This window comes from Mus caroli, unplaced genomic scaffold (genome assembly GCF_978045245.1).
Source record: "Mus caroli unplaced genomic scaffold, Mus_caroli_1 scaffold_4, whole genome shotgun sequence".
Lineage (NCBI taxonomy): Eukaryota > Metazoa > Chordata > Mammalia > Rodentia > Muridae > Mus > Mus caroli.
The window spans coordinates 125,958,769-125,973,912 of NW_028227259.1; the positions used below are offsets into that span (position 1 = coordinate 125,958,769).

At 43.0% G+C, this 15,144-nt stretch overlaps 1 protein-coding gene across 7 annotated transcripts in view; it reads left to right on the top strand.

Moving 5' to 3' along the window:
• The window catches only part of Atxn2 (ataxin 2), a 102,104-nt gene that overhangs the window by 28,165 nt on the left and 58,795 nt on the right, over positions 1–15,144 (top strand). For 6 of the 7 annotated variants that reach the window (XM_021161688.3, XM_021161685.2, XM_029477312.2 and 3 more), the window contains exons 2-5: positions 5,944–5,980; positions 7,622–7,681; positions 8,139–8,210; positions 9,311–9,461. In XM_021161688.3, the coding sequence (XP_021017347.2) occupies positions 5,944–5,980; positions 7,622–7,681; positions 8,139–8,210; positions 9,311–9,461 (320 nt within the window). Of the gene's footprint in view, positions 1–5,501; positions 5,525–5,943; positions 5,981–7,621; positions 7,682–8,138; positions 8,211–9,310; positions 9,462–15,144 lie in introns of those variants that run through there. The other variant, XM_029477314.2, reaches the window with a different exon arrangement.

Sequence of the window (15,144 nt, forward strand, 5' to 3'; positions counted from 1 at the left end):
CAAGAGTCTAGGGCTGCCTCTGCTACATACCGACTTCAGGGCCAACCTGAGGTACATTAGACTCAGGTTTCCACACCCCCCAAAGCCCCCCAAACTAAAAGTAAGTGGGTCGAGACCCCTATGGACAGGAGTACCAATGACCTTTCATTCACTTTAAAGACCATTGGAAAGCATACATCTACATTACTATTTGTAACAACTGCAAACTTACAGTAGTAAATTAGTAAGAATAATAATTGTATGTTTGGGCATCAGCACAACATGAGAACTGCATTAAAGGGTGGCAACATTAGGAGTATTGAGAAGCACTGGTCTAGGTGACTGGAAGGGGGTTTGGTTTGCAGAGGTTCCTTTGCTGCACCTCAGTGACCCTCTCTGACATGTCTGACTTGTAGGTCAGTTTTGGTTGGTGGGTGTCATTTCTTTGGCTCTTTGCTGCTGTATAACACTGGGACTTTTTGTTTTCCTTTTGAACTGTCTGGTTCTGAGTAAACTGGGTTGCCCAGCAATTGCTATGTAGTACTCAAAGCTGTAGCTATAGGCAGCAAAGAGATGATGTGTGTGCCTTCTGTCAGGGCCTTGTTACTTTAGTTTACTCATAGCTTTGTGGAGAAGCCACCCATGTTCAGGGATACTTAGTGCTGTCTCGGCAATCAGGAAGAGAAAACTCTTAGCAAGGTACAGCTGTTTCATCTTTTTTGTTTCTGTTTTCAGACAGGGAGTCACTGTGTAGCTTAGGCAGTCCTGGGACTCACCATGCAGACCAGCCTGGCCTCTGCTTGAATGCTAGGATTAAGGGCATGTGCCAGTATGCCTGACTTTCATTTTCATCTTTTAGGAACATTCTGTGAATAAATGGAAGTAAGAGCTGAGTTAATAATTCAAAAAGTGGAGGAAATTGGTAAGACATAGTTGTAAAATTGGACTTTAAAAATTTTTTTTGTTTTTTGAGACAGGGTTTCTCTGTCTAGCTCTGGCTGTCCCAGATCTTGCTCTGTAGACCAGGCTGGCCTCACTCACAAAAGATCTGCCTGCCTCTGCCAACAGTAAAATTGGATTTAAAAAATTTTATCTTTACTATTTTTAATTTTTTGTGTGTCTGCTTTGGATAATGTGCATGTTAGTGTAGGTGTCCACAGAAGCCACAGGTGTTAGATGCTCCTGGAGTTGTAGTCACAGGTAGTTGTGAGCTGCTCGATGTGGGTGCTGGACATTGAAACAGCATCCTCGGGCTGGAGAGATGGCTCAGCGGTTAAGAGCACTGACTGCTCTTCCAGAGGTCATGAGTTCAAATCCCAGCAACCACATGGTGGCTCACAACCATCTGTAATGAAATCTGATGCCCTTGTCTGGTGTGTCTGAAGATAGCTACAGTGTACTTATGTATATAATAAATAAAATCTTTAAAAAAAAAAAAAAGAAACAGCATCCTCTCCCAGTGCTCCCAGACACTGAGCCTTCTCTTGACTATCAACCCTCACTTTTTGAGACAAAGTCTCATTGTGTAGCCTTGGCTGTCCTGGGGCTCACTTAGAAAGGCCATCCTTGTCTTGAACTCAGAGTTCCTCCTACTTCTACTTCCTGGGGCTAATGACACCCTACCAGTGAATATCTTTTTCTTTTTGATATTATAATAGGATTAAATAATTCTCTTTCCTTTTCCAACTTCTCCTCCCTCGCCTATTCTCCTTGCTCCATTTCTAATTCATGGCCTCTTTTTTCATTAATTGTTATTTCGTGCATATATGTTTATGAGTATATTCCTAACTATAACCTGATCAGTCTGTATGTTTCTCACATGTATGTTTTCAGGGCTGACCGTTTGTCATTGATAACCAATTAGTGTACACTCTCCTGGAGAAGACTGTTTCTCTCACTCTTAGCATTCCTAAGTTGTCTGTAGTTCTTGTATAAGCCTTGTGGGTTTTCTCCCATCCACTTTGTGTCTATCAGTGTTGTCTCCTCTCATGTTAAGGCAGCCATGTTGGTGAGACTTTTGACATTACTAGGAGACACAATCTCACAGCAGACTCTTTGGTTCTTACAGTCTTTCTGCTTTCTCTTCTGCAATGTTTCCTGAGCCTTAGGTATGGGAATGTTTTGTAGATGTATCTACTGGGAATAGGCTCCATACTGCTGCATTTTGATGGGTTGAATGTTTTTGTAATGGTCCCCCTGTCTAAGAAGTTTCCTGGATGAGGTGTGAGGACTATACTTATCTGTGATGTAAGGACAATTTTCTAGAGTTAGGGGGTTCTGTGCTTCTCTAAGATCTGACTTCACTTGCACTGAGTAGTTGGCTAGGTTTCCAGTACCAGGGCATGAGTTTTCTCTCACTGAGTGGCCCAATTAGAGAGTTGTTGGTTACTGCCAAAGAATGCCACTACTGCAAGCCTTAGGGTGACCACGTCATGCCAGTCATTGTGGTTCATAGGTATCATAGCTGGGTAGGGTTAGAGTTAGATTGCTGGAAGCTCGCCTCCTTTGTAAACTTGCACAGTGGCACCGTGAAGGCTAGTCCTTAAAGGGTGCAAGCATTCAGGTCAGTTCCAGCTCAGGTGCTTGTGTGTGAGTCCTGACTCTAAAGTACATGGTGTCTTCAGCAGTAGACTTACTTACCTCCCACCTCTGGGGTCACCCAAGGGCAGTAGCAATATGTTTAGGAGTCTGGGGTTTTTTTTTGTTAGGTTGCCTTTGGCTCTTGGAGAAAGTGTTGTCAGCTCAGATGAAACTCTGTATGTAATCCCCTCTCTCTTCCTCTGTTTGTTAGTTACCCTCTTAAAGATCACCCCACCCCTCACCATTTCCCTACTATGCCCAGCTCTTGTTCTCCTCCCCCACACCCTGCCAATGGTCATTTTTTGTTTGTTGTTTGTTTTTTGAGGCAGGGTCTCTGTAGTCCTGGCTGTCCTTAGATTCCCTATGCTGATCAGGCTAGCCTGATGACAGACCCTCCTACTTGTGCATTTTAAACGCTGGGATTAAAGGCAGCTTCGGTGGTTCCTTTTTACTGTCCTGGTTTCTGAAGTTACTCCAGAATATACTCACATCTGAAGATTTGGAACCTGGCTTCTTTAGAGCTAAGATTGCAGGTGTGTGTCACTGTTCCTGATTTTTGTGTGGTACTGGGGATAAAACCAGGGCCAGTTACAGTCTACTAATTCAGCCTGCCTTTTAAGTCTTAATTGTAAAGTTTGAAGGGTGCCAGGAAGTTCTTGGGTTGTGATTCCTAAGAGTGAAAAAGCATAACCCAGAAACAAAAGCTTGGGTGTAGATTAGGTGCACCTAGTTGCAGCAGGACTTTACTGCATGTGAACTGGGTTGGGTGGTTTGGGTTAAGGTTCATGTCCATCAACTGTCAAACAGTGGTTGATCAGAGTCCAGTGTGTAACATTTACTTGGTTCCTAGCAAGATCTGTGACAAGTGAGAAGTCAGGTTCTTTATGCTTTTGGATCTTCTTCTTCCTCTTCCTCTTCCCCTTCCTCTTCCTCTTCCCCTTCCCCTTCCCCTTCCCCTTCCCCTTCCCCTTCCTCTTTTCTTTTCTTTTCTTTTCTTTTCTTTTCTTTTCTTTTCTTTTCTTTTCTTTTCTTATAACTCCAGACTGGAATGTACAGGTCAGAGGACTACCTGTGAGAGTTCTCTCCTTAAATTATGGGAGTCCAGAGGATGGAACGCAGGTTGTCAGGCTTGGTTGCAAGTGCCTTTAACTGCTGAGCCATTCTGCCAGGTGCCAAGAACATTGCAATGTGTGAATCTTAGGGTTCTAGAATTTCTGAAAGAAATGAGAGGCCATCCAGCCTCGGCCAGCTCTCCTGCGTGAGTGAGGTGAGGAAGACAGTTGAAGGGTGGAGAACTAGGTAGTGGGCTGCCTGGGAGTTCTGCTAGTGTTGCTGCCACGAGTTGGCAGCCCTGCTCTAGACTTTCAGCTGTTTCCTGAATTTTCAAATTTGGACTCAATTGGAATGTGTGGCTATTGTATTAAAATGGCACTTCAAGGGCTGGACAGAAGACCCAGTGGTTAAGAACATTGGCTGCTTGTGTAGAGGACCTGGGTTTGTTTTCTAGCACTCACATGGCTGCTTATAATTTTCTGTAACTCCAGTTTCTGGGGATCCAGTGTGCTGCTCCAGGCCCTGTGGGTACCAAGCATGGACAAGGTGCACAGACATACAGGCTGGTGCTCAGCTACATAGAACATTTAATAACAAAAAAACCCCAGCAACTTTAAAATGGGATTCCAGGTGTGTTGTTCCACAACAGGTGGAACAGAAATGTAGAATTCCTTGTTGTTTGTGAGAAACTCAATCTTTCCCTTTAGAAGAAGCCTTCAGTTGTACAGGTTCAAGACTTGCAGGTTGAACTAACAGTGAGTGGAAAGGATCGGGGGAAATTGTACCAGCAAGGACTGTGGGTCTTGTTTTTTTCCCCTTGTCATTCTCTAAATAATATAGTTGTGTATATATAGTGTCTTCAATTGACTAGATATTAAATAATAAATGAGGTATGTGGGTCATGCAAATACCGTATAAGTGATTTGAACATCATTGAATTTTGGTTCTGATGGAATCTTGGACCAATCCCCTAGAGTACAGAGGAACAATGGTGTTATTTATTATGATTCAGTTCACTTGAAAATAGTCCACATTACAAAGGCACCATTTGATAGCAGGGTTTTATGTTGTTTAATGTGGGTTTTGTTTGTTTCTGCAGTGCTGGAAACTGAGTTGAGGGCTCAAAAACAATAAGAAAGCAGACTGTAGTCCCCTGTCCCCCCTCCCCCCCCCCCCCCTGAGCTGAGGACCTCTGAGGCAAGCACTCTACCTCAAGCTATATTCCTAACCTGTTAGCTGAGTTTTGTGTACTGTAGCTTTTCCAAGGGAGAAGGTTGGTAAGGAAAAGACTTGTTGGACAATTCCTGAATTTTGACAGTGCAGCCCAGGCTAGCCTCAAGTAAGGAAGCTACTGCCTCATCTGGGGTTACAGCTGTGAACCACCAGGCCTGCAATATCACGTACCAAATCTGACAGAGACACATGGTATTTAGAAATAAAAGTGTTTAGAACTATCTGATGTTTAAACATTTATTTTCTCTCTCTCTCTCTCTCTCTCTCTCTCTCTCTCTCTCTCTCTCTCTCTCTCTCTCTCTCTCTGTCCCAGCACACGTGTTGTAGTGGTCAGATTGTAGAAGTTGGGATGGGAAGTCGTATGGATGCTGGGGATTGAATTCAAGTCTTAGGCTTGCACCAAGTCCCTTTACCTCCTGAGCCTCTGACAAAGCCCTGTTTTAACTTATCTTTGGAAGTTTTTAACTACTTTAGAGATGGGGAGAATGAGAGCTGATTCTGATTGCGGTGTCAGTCGGCCATGTTGATCACAAGCCTGTGCCACCACTCCTCACTTCTAGTGCTGCTCCTTTGTGTACCCTTGTCCTTCGGTGCACTGACTGGGGTGGGGAGACAAGGTGTGCTCTACAGCCCTGGCTGAACTCACACCACAGCATCCCACTGTCTCAGCCTCTGAAGGGTGAGTGCAGCCACACACCACTAGACCCCAATAGGCTGTCTTTACTCTTCTGTTATGCATTTGTTTTTGTTTATTTATATATTAGGGTCAAGGTCTCGCTCAGCTCTGGCTGCCCTGGAATTCACTGTGTAGAGTCGCGCTTCCATCTCCCTAGAGCTGGGATCAAATGCATGTGGCACTCCGCCTGCCTTACCTATTTGGTTTTGATAAAACAGCAGTCTTGTCTTTTCTTTCCTCTTTGTGGTCTTCTGTCCTGACCTGGTAGCACACAGCCACTGAGATTTCCTGTCCCACTATATTAGATGGCCCCTTCACAGTCAGCTTGGCCTGTGTTTGAGTAGAATTAGAAGCTTGTATTTTATGTACTCATTAAATAAAATAAAAATTGAATCTAATAAAACAATGTTTAATCTTTGCAGAGGTCGGAATAGTAGCAAAGGACTGCCTCAGCCTACGGTGAGTAACTTTAATGTTATTTAGAAAAATACATAAACTGTGATTTCCAACCATAGACTCAATAATAAAGCAAAGAATTACATTTCCAGTTGTACTACATATAGTCTATAGATAAGTCAGTTTAATACAAGGTTGTTGATTTGGGAAGGCCTCTGAAATGAACACTTTTCAGTTAATGGTATTTGTGGCTTACATAATACTGATACCGTGTCAAGGGTTTTGATGTTCCAGGACCAGAGTTTGCAGAGTTCTCTGGGCTTTTTGTTAGGATTAATGTGCTGTCTGTTTTAACTCAGTCATTTTTCCTTCTTGGAAAACACCTTCTGGCCTGACGTTTTCCAACTTTTATCAGTGAAGTTAAAATAGACACAAAGAGCATGAAATTCCATATGAGAAGCCCTCTTATTGGTGTTTTTTTTTTTTTGCTTGGTTGGTATTTTGGTTTTTTTGAGATAGGGTTTTCTCCATGTTGTTAACTGTCTTGGAACTCCTGTAGACCAGGCTAGCCTCAAACTCAGAAATCTGCCTGCCTCTGCCTCCTTCCTGATTGATGAAATTAAAGGTGTAAACCACTACTGCCTACCTGTTTGTTTTTTGGACACAGGGTCTACTATGTAGTCTTGGCTGGTCTAGTACTTGCTATGTAGACCAGGCTAGCCTCAAAAACTCAGAACTGGTTGTCATTGAGTTTTGAAATATGGTCTTTATCCCTCAGACTATCTTACTGAGAGTCAGGAGGTCACACCCTGTTGTAGTCCAGCCTGGAATGGTTTTGTTGCCTTGATTCAGACATGTTGAGAGAAGCTGGTCGTGCAAGGTGTACCCTGCTCAGCACTTCTCTTCTTTATTAAGATGTACTGCCCCTCTTTAGGACTTGGGTTGGGAGGTCTTTCCTCACTACCCTGCTACCCTTGGTGCTCAGGCTCTTTAATGTGTTAGGGAAGGGCTCTGTCATCCAGCTGCTCTCCAGCCTGGCTGATGTTTGCTTCTGTTGTGGTTTATATTTATTTTTATTTAGTGTGGGGGTAGTAGGTGCACCATGGTGCAGGTGTAATAGTCAGAGGACCTCCATGTGGGGACTGAACTCAGGACATCAGGCTCATGTGCCTTTACCCACTAAACCATTTTATGAGCCCCATCTGAAGGAGTGTGTGTGTGTGTGTGTGTTTTGAGACAAGGACTAAATATGTATCCTGGCTGGCCTGAAAACTTACTGTGTAGATCAGTATGGCCTGGAATTCACATAGATCCACCTGCTTCTGCTTCCAGAATGCTGGAATTAAAGGTATTTACAGGCATGCCTGCCATTACTGCACAACCCTTCTGTACCTGGCCGCTAGCTGTACAAAACACAGACCCTACAAATAATGATTTGTCTTCTCCAGAGGTTTTTGCTTTCTCGCATGGAGGTCTGAGTCTCCTGTTTTTGTCTGTTTTATGTCATAGTAATTATTAGTTGGAATGGTTGTTTGATTTGTTTAAAACTCTACCTTTTCTCGTAGGGAAACAAAATGTGATCGTAACCAGCTCTTCCTTCATGCATTATAATCCAAATATCTTAGAGCTAGACAAGGTTAGCTTTTGTATATAGGCAAGTACAAAGACCAGCTTACAATAATGTTTATTTTTTATACATTCCAGATTTCTTTTGATGGAATCTATGCAAACGTGAGGATGGTTCATATACTTACATCAGTTGTTGTAAGTTACCTGATTATTGCGGATAAACTCCTTTGGGGTGGGATTTTACATGGAGTTAAAATGTAGATAACTCTCAACCTAATATTATTAGGCTATAACTAATAAAGATGGTTTTAAAAAATACACTAGAATGCTATTCAGTTAATTACAACTCACAGTAAAAATACTCTTGCTAACTCTGTTGCATGTAAAATAGTATTTATAGCTGCTGGTCTTTTGTGTAATATTTTGTTATCTAATGGTAGTGGGGACAGAAATGTGTAGCTTTAGGATTCAGTTTATATTCACTTTGGAGTTTCCAGTCCTGTACCAGTAGAGAAGTAGGTATAATGTTAATGTGCTGAAACTTGATCATTGCCAGTCAATATCCAATATTGAATGAGACCTTACAGAAAATGAAAGGGAGACACCCATGATGGGAACCACACTCTTGATTCTGTTAAATTGTGTCTTTTAGGGATCGAAATGTGAAGTACAAGTGAAAAACGGAGGCATATATGAAGGAGTTTTTAAAACATACAGTCCTAAGGTAATTCTTACTAAGTATTAATTCTTCCCGTAGCTTCCTGAGAGTGTCTTGTCATTGGTTGAGCTGATTGTGGAGCTGGCAGTTGAGCTCATGAGATAAGATACAAATGTTTTCCTGATTACCACACTCTCTACCTGTTTGATAACCACTTGTTTTTTTTTTTTTCCTCTCTAATAACAAATTCTTACTATTTAATGACTGGTTTGTGAAGCTGAAAATATTGTATGTGCTTGTACTGGCTGGTTTTATGTGTCAATTTGACACAGGCTGGGGTTATCACAGAGAAAGGAGCTTCAGTTGGGGAAATGCCTCCATGAGATCCAGCTGTGGGGCATTTTCTCAATTAGTGATCAAGCGGGGAGGGCCCCTTGTGGGTGTTGCCATCTCTGGGCTGGCAGTCTCGGGTTCTATAAGAGAGCAGGCTGAGCAAGCCAGGGGAAGCAAGCCAGTAAAGAACATCCCTCCATGGCCTCTGCATCAGCTCCTGCTTCCTGACCTGCTTGAGTTCCAGTCCTGACCTCCTTGGTGATGAACAGCAATGTGGAAAGTATAAGCCGAATAAACCCTTTCCTCCCCAACTTGCTTCTTGGTCATGATGTTTTGTGCAGGAATAGAAACCCTGACTAAGACAGTGCTTATGATTTTCAACCATTTTCAGATGTTGTGAGCTAGAAGAGGGCTGTACAGAGTTGTCTTTTTTTTTTTTTTTTTTGGTTGTTGTTGTTGTTTTGGAGACAGGGTTTCTCTTTGTAGCCCTGGCTGTCCTGGAACTCACTCTGTAGACCAGGCTGGCCTTGAACTCAGAAATCCACCTGCCTCTGCCTCCCGAGTGCTGGGATTAAAGGTGTGTGCACCACTACTGCCCTGCATGTCTCTTTTTTTAGCATTAGTGTGTTTCAGATACGCTATAGTAAGATCAGCTTTTAGATTCGAGGGTTTTTGTATTGTAGGTGCATGACAAGTCCAAACAGGATGTGATAATCAGGTTTTTGCAGGATGCTTTTGTCATAGGCTTAAAAGTAAATGGCTTTGATGAGCTAAATAGCTCTGTAAATAGCTATTAATCAATGTTTTTAATGTTATTAATCTTTTTATTTTAGTGTGACTTGGTACTTGATGCTGCACATGAGAAAAGTACAGAATCCAGTTCGGGGCCAAAACGTGAAGAAATAATGGAGAGTGTTTTGTTCAAATGCTCAGACTTCGTCGTGGTACAGTTTAAAGATACAGACTCCAGTTATGCAAGGAGAGGTAGGCTTGGGTTTCCGAGGTGACCCTAACCCTGGTGTGATTGGCTCACTCCAGCACCAGGTCTCCAGCACCCATACAGACTTGGTTTCCCTCACCTCAGACAGGATCTTGGTATGTGGCTCAGGCTGACCTTGAGCTCTTGGTTCTCCTGCCTTTGCCTCAAGACCTAGGAATGAGATTTTCTTTTCTTTTCCTTTTCTTTATTAGTGGTATTTTTCTAGAATAGCTTTTTAAATAATCTAATAAAAATGCGAGTTTTAATGAATTTTTTGTTAGAAAATATTTAAAACTTAGGTGGAAAATAACTTGGTAATTTTAGAAGCATAAATATATAATTGTAGTATGCATTTTTTTCAAAAACGATTTTAGACTTTTGTATGTGAGCATTTTGTCTGAATGTATTTATGTGTACCATGGCATACCTGGTGCTACTGAGGTCAGAAGATGTCAGATCCCTAGGGACTGGAGCTCCTGATGGTTCTGAGTTCACTATGTGGGGGTTCCTAGCTACTGAACCATCTCTGCAGCCCCAGTGTGCATCCTGCTACCATAATGTTGGCCACTACTAGGTAAGCCTTGGGTTCAGGAGCTCCGTCTGGGCTAGCCTGGGCTGGGCTTAACAGTGGGACCATCTCAAACAGGATGCTGTTGTGGGTGTGGTTGAGTATTCTGAGAATTAAATGTACTTACATTTGTGTGTATATGTATATGCATGTGTCCCCTACCTATTGCAAGTATTGATTAAAGAGGGGCTTGTGAACATTGGTCTATCATCTGGAGAGGCACTTGTAGCACTGGGAAAGGACCTTTGCAATTAAAAAATTCTTGAATGATAGATTGTCACTAACTATAGTTGATTTAGATTGTCATTGATTACAGTTGATGTTTGTGCTTCAGTTGGTGCTAATGGCTGTTTGTGCTTTGTGGTTGAAATGTCCATACTGAAACTCTGAGGCACAGGGAATTTCAGTGCTCCCTGGCTGTCCTGGAGCTCTAGTATCTGTGTATCTCTGCCTCCAGAGTATTAGGATTAAAGATGTGTCACAACTACTAGCTGTTAACAGCCTTTCTCAACACAATTCTCTTATTACTTTCTTTGGGGGGGCCAGGTAGGGGGAGGACCTTAGATTTATGATTCCTTAAAGAGCCTTCAGTCACCACGAAGGAGTCAGTGCTTCCTTAGTTGTTGCCTTTAGAGTCAGTTTCCCTTATGCTTTGAAGTACCACATAATATATATTTATGGTTTTGAAAGATTCCATGTTTGGTCATCACACAAAGGGGAAGACCAAACTGTGAGTTATATACAGCACTCTGAGGAGAGGATTGGCTGTAGCAGAAACAGCAGTTACCAGCTGTTGTACTGTGTTAGCAGTGTGCTTGTTTTGGGAGTGCTGTGGACCAAGCATAGGGTACTACATGCAGTTGATCATGTTTTTGCTGGACCCCACCAGGTCCCGTTGGAGTTTTTACAGTGCTGGAACGCCCCGTAGCCTTACGTGCTAGGTGAACCTACTACTAAGCCCCACCCCCAGCCCCACACACCACCCCACTCTGCCCCAGTACCCCCAGAGCAGGTCTCACGGTGTAGTTCTAGCTATCCTGGACTTGTGTGCACTATGCCCTGTGTTTGTTTAGTTTTATTTTAGTTTTTAAAGATTTATTCATTGGCTTCTGTGTGGATGCTGGGGATTGAGGTTGGCTCTTGGATCTGCCTTCTCCCAAGCTCTCGAGTCAGGCTCTCCGTGTGTGTGCCTGTGTGTGCAAATATCATACGCTGGTAGAAGTTGCTATTGTTTGTTTGTTTGTTTGTTTTTGTTTTGTTTCCCAAGGCAAAGTTTTTCTGTGTAGCTCTGGCTTTCCTAGAATGCCCTCAGTAGACCAGTCTTAGAGATCTACCTGCCCCTTTCTCCTGAGTGCTGGGATCTTTTTGAGAGTGAAGTGTTGCTGAGGGAATACTGCTTATGTATAGAAGTTTGACCTACTAATTTGTCATGCTTCATTAATCAGATAAACTAAGGTGATCAGTGCTGCATTAAAAGGAGTGGTCTTTACCTTATGGCTTTTTAGTTTCCTGGAGTAAGAGAAGATCTAATCAGTGCTTGCTAGTTTTAGTTAGATACTTAGGGACATTTTCCAAGACATCAGTCTTTGTTTCGTTATATTCTGTTTTTTGTTTGTTTGTTTGTTTGTTTTGTTTTTCGAGACAGGGTTTCTCTGTGTAGCCCTGGCTGCCCTGGAACTCACTCTGTAGACCAGGCTGGCCTCGAACTCAGAAATCTGCCTGTCTCTGCCTCCCAAGTGCTGGAATTAAAGGCATGTGCCACCACGCCCAGCTGTTTCGTTATATTCTTATTTACAAATAATCAGCTTGTGAAATGATGAATAATATTCCAGAAGACCTGGTCTTGATTCCTAACTCCAAAATGGTGTCTCATAACTGCAACCCCAGTTTGAGGAGACACAGCACCCTCTTCTAGCCCCCTTGAACACTGTATTCATATGATGCACAGACATAAGCAAGCAGCAACCCCCACCCCTCTCCCCAGCACAAACATAATACACCCTGCTTGAGGGTCTGAGCCTTAGGCTTCTAGTCCTGAGGAACGGTGTGGCTCTGAAGGACACACTTGCTTTCTTTGACTCATAGTGCCTTTATTTTTTTTGTCTCAGTTAACCATTATCTTGTAAGGTTTTGCTGATACACTAACTAATATGGTAGACTTTGATCAGAGATGGACTAATAGGCGGTAGTTTGCCATCCAAGCTTCCCGATGCAGAAGGAAGTCAAGTTCTCCCTGGAGCTTCTGTTTTCATCATTTTTCTTTAGCACCACTGTCAGAATCTTGAGGTTGTTAGCTAGGCATGATGGGCTCACTGTTATTCCAGAATTCAGGAAGGACACTGAGGCAGGAGACTGCCTTGAGTTCAAGGCCAGTGAGATCCGTATCTCAAACAAACAAATCCAACCAAACCAAAACAGAAAACCTCAGAGACAACAATAGACAGGGCTGGAGCAATAGCTCTGCGCTTAAGAGCACTGGCTGTTCTTCCAGAGGACTAGGGTTCAGCTCTCTTTACCTTACCCACCCACATGAAGGCTTGACACTGCCTGTAATTTCACTTCCAGGAAAACTGACACCCTCGAAGACCAACCATGCACAGGTAAACATATCAGCAAAACATGCGCCTGCGTGCACATACACGCACACCCTCACACACACACCCTGAGATGGTTTGAATATGCTTGGACCAGGAAGTAGCACCATTTGGAGGTGTGGCCTTCTTGGAGGAGGTATATCACTGTGGATGTGGGCTTTAAGGCCCTCAACTTAGCTGCCTAGAAGCCAGTCTTCTCTTAGCATCCTTCAGCTGAAGATGTAGAGCTCTCAGCTCCTTCCACACCATGCCTGCCTGGATGCTGCCTTACTTCCTGCTATGATGATAATGGACTGAACCTCTGAATCTTTAAGCCAGCCCTAATTAAATGTTGTCCTTATAACAGTTGCCTTGGTCATGGTGTCTGTTCACAGCAATGAAACCCTAACTAAGACCCCCCCCCCCATTTTTATTTAAAAAAATAAAAAGCAAAAAACTCCAGCAACACCACTGGGAAATGTGTTTGAGTGGTATGCATGAGATCCTAGGTTCAGGTACCAGTCATGGAACAATAAAGTTGAAGCTGGCAGTATTTTTAAAGGCTGGTTAGATGGCTCAAAAGTAAAAATATTCGCTGCCAACCCAGAATTCAATCCCTGGAACATACACGCCTGAGGAGAGAACCAGCTCTACAAGTTGTCCTCTAATGTCTGCATGCATGCACGCACTCTCCCAACAAGTAATAAAATAAGCAATACATGTAAAATAAAAACAATTTAAATTCTTGTTTAAAAGAAAAAGAAATCAGCTGAGGGTGGTGGTTCTCACTTTTAGCCCTTGGGAGGCAGAAACAGAGGCAGGCAGATGTTTGTAAGTTCAAGGCCAGCTTGGTCCACATAGTGAGTTTGAGGATAGCTCAGGTCACATAGTGGAGACTCTAAAAACGTTTTTAGTTTTACATTCTGTGTATTGGCATATGGGTTGATGGAAGGTATTGGATCCCCTAGACCTGGAGTTAACGGTGCTTGTGAGCCATCCAGTGTGTACAGGATGGCTCACAACCACCATGTGGTCGAGTAGGGACAGAGCCCAGTTCTTTAACCCTAGCTTATCACGGCTGTCCTTCACATTGCACTGTGGTGATGAGCACTGTGGGGGCAGCTCTTTATTAATATTAAGGATGTAGTCACAGATAAAGAGTAAAGCATGGTGGCAGACACTGTAACCCTAATTTTGCAGAGGCTGTGGCTTATCAGACTACCTACTGAGTTCTGGGTCAGATTGGTATAAATAACAAGATCCTGTCTCAAAACAACAACCACCACCTAAAACAAAGCCGTTGCAGGCAGTGGAAGCTACAGGTTATGGTATGATTCAGGTTTCTTTTTTTTTTTTTTTTTTTTTTTTTTTTTTTTTCTTTTCGTGTCTGGCTTTTGCAGGAGAAAAAAAATTGTTTTCTGAGACACGATCTCACTATGTAGATCAGACAAGAGTCACCACTCCCTACAAGCTAACCCTTTAAAGCAGGTAGCGTCAGTCCAGCTTTTGAACCCTGATGCATACTTTATTTTGTCAGTGGGTTGTTTTAAAATGTATTGCATGTATGTGCGTGTGTGTGCACGCATACCTTGATGTACAAGTGGAGCTCAGGGGGAGCTTGTGGAAGCCTGTTCTCTCCTCCTACCATGTGGTTCCTGAGGTGCAAATTCAGGTTGCCAGGTTGGTGGCCCGTGCCTTTATCTGCTGAACCTTTTCTGAGGCTCGAGTTCAACAGGTTTGAGAAGTCATTGTTCCAGCACTAGGGATTCAGAGGCCGGTGGATCTGAGTTACAGGACAGCCAGGGCTACACACAGAAAATCCCTGTTTTTTCATACACATCTTTTTGGTTTTCAGGACAGGGTTTCTCTGTATATCCCTGGCTGTCCTGGAACTCACTCTGTAGACCAGGCTGGCCTCGAACTCAGAAATCCGCCTGCCTCTACCTCCCAAGTGCTGGGATTAAAGGCGTGCGCCACCACCGCCCAGCTTTCATACACATCTTTTTTTAGAACTTTCTTTTATACGTTTTGTTTTTCTGTTTATGGGTGTTTTGCCTTCATTAGTGTCTGCACCACATGCATGCAGTGCCCATAGGGTCCAGAAGATGGTGTTGGATAACCTGAAACTGGAGCTCCTGATTATTGTGGGCCACTATGTGAGTGTTGGGTATTGAACCCAAGTCTTTTAGTAGATCAGCCAGTGTTCTTAAACACTAAACTGTCTTCCTCAGCATCTGATTTTAAAAATAACTTATATAGGGGCTGGAAAGATGGCTCAGTGGTTAAGAGCATTGGCTGCTCTTCCCAAGTTCAATTCCCAGCAACCACATGGTGGCTTACAACCATCTATAATGTGATGTGATGCCTTCTTCTGGTGTGCATGTGTACATGTAGATAAAGTACTCATACATAAAATAAATAAATCTTTAAAAAATGATTTTAATGTGCATGGGATTTTGGTCTGCATATCTATGTCTGTATTGTTTGTGTGCTTGGAGCCCAAGAGACCAAAACCAGGGCATTGGATGCCCTGGAACTAGAGTTAGA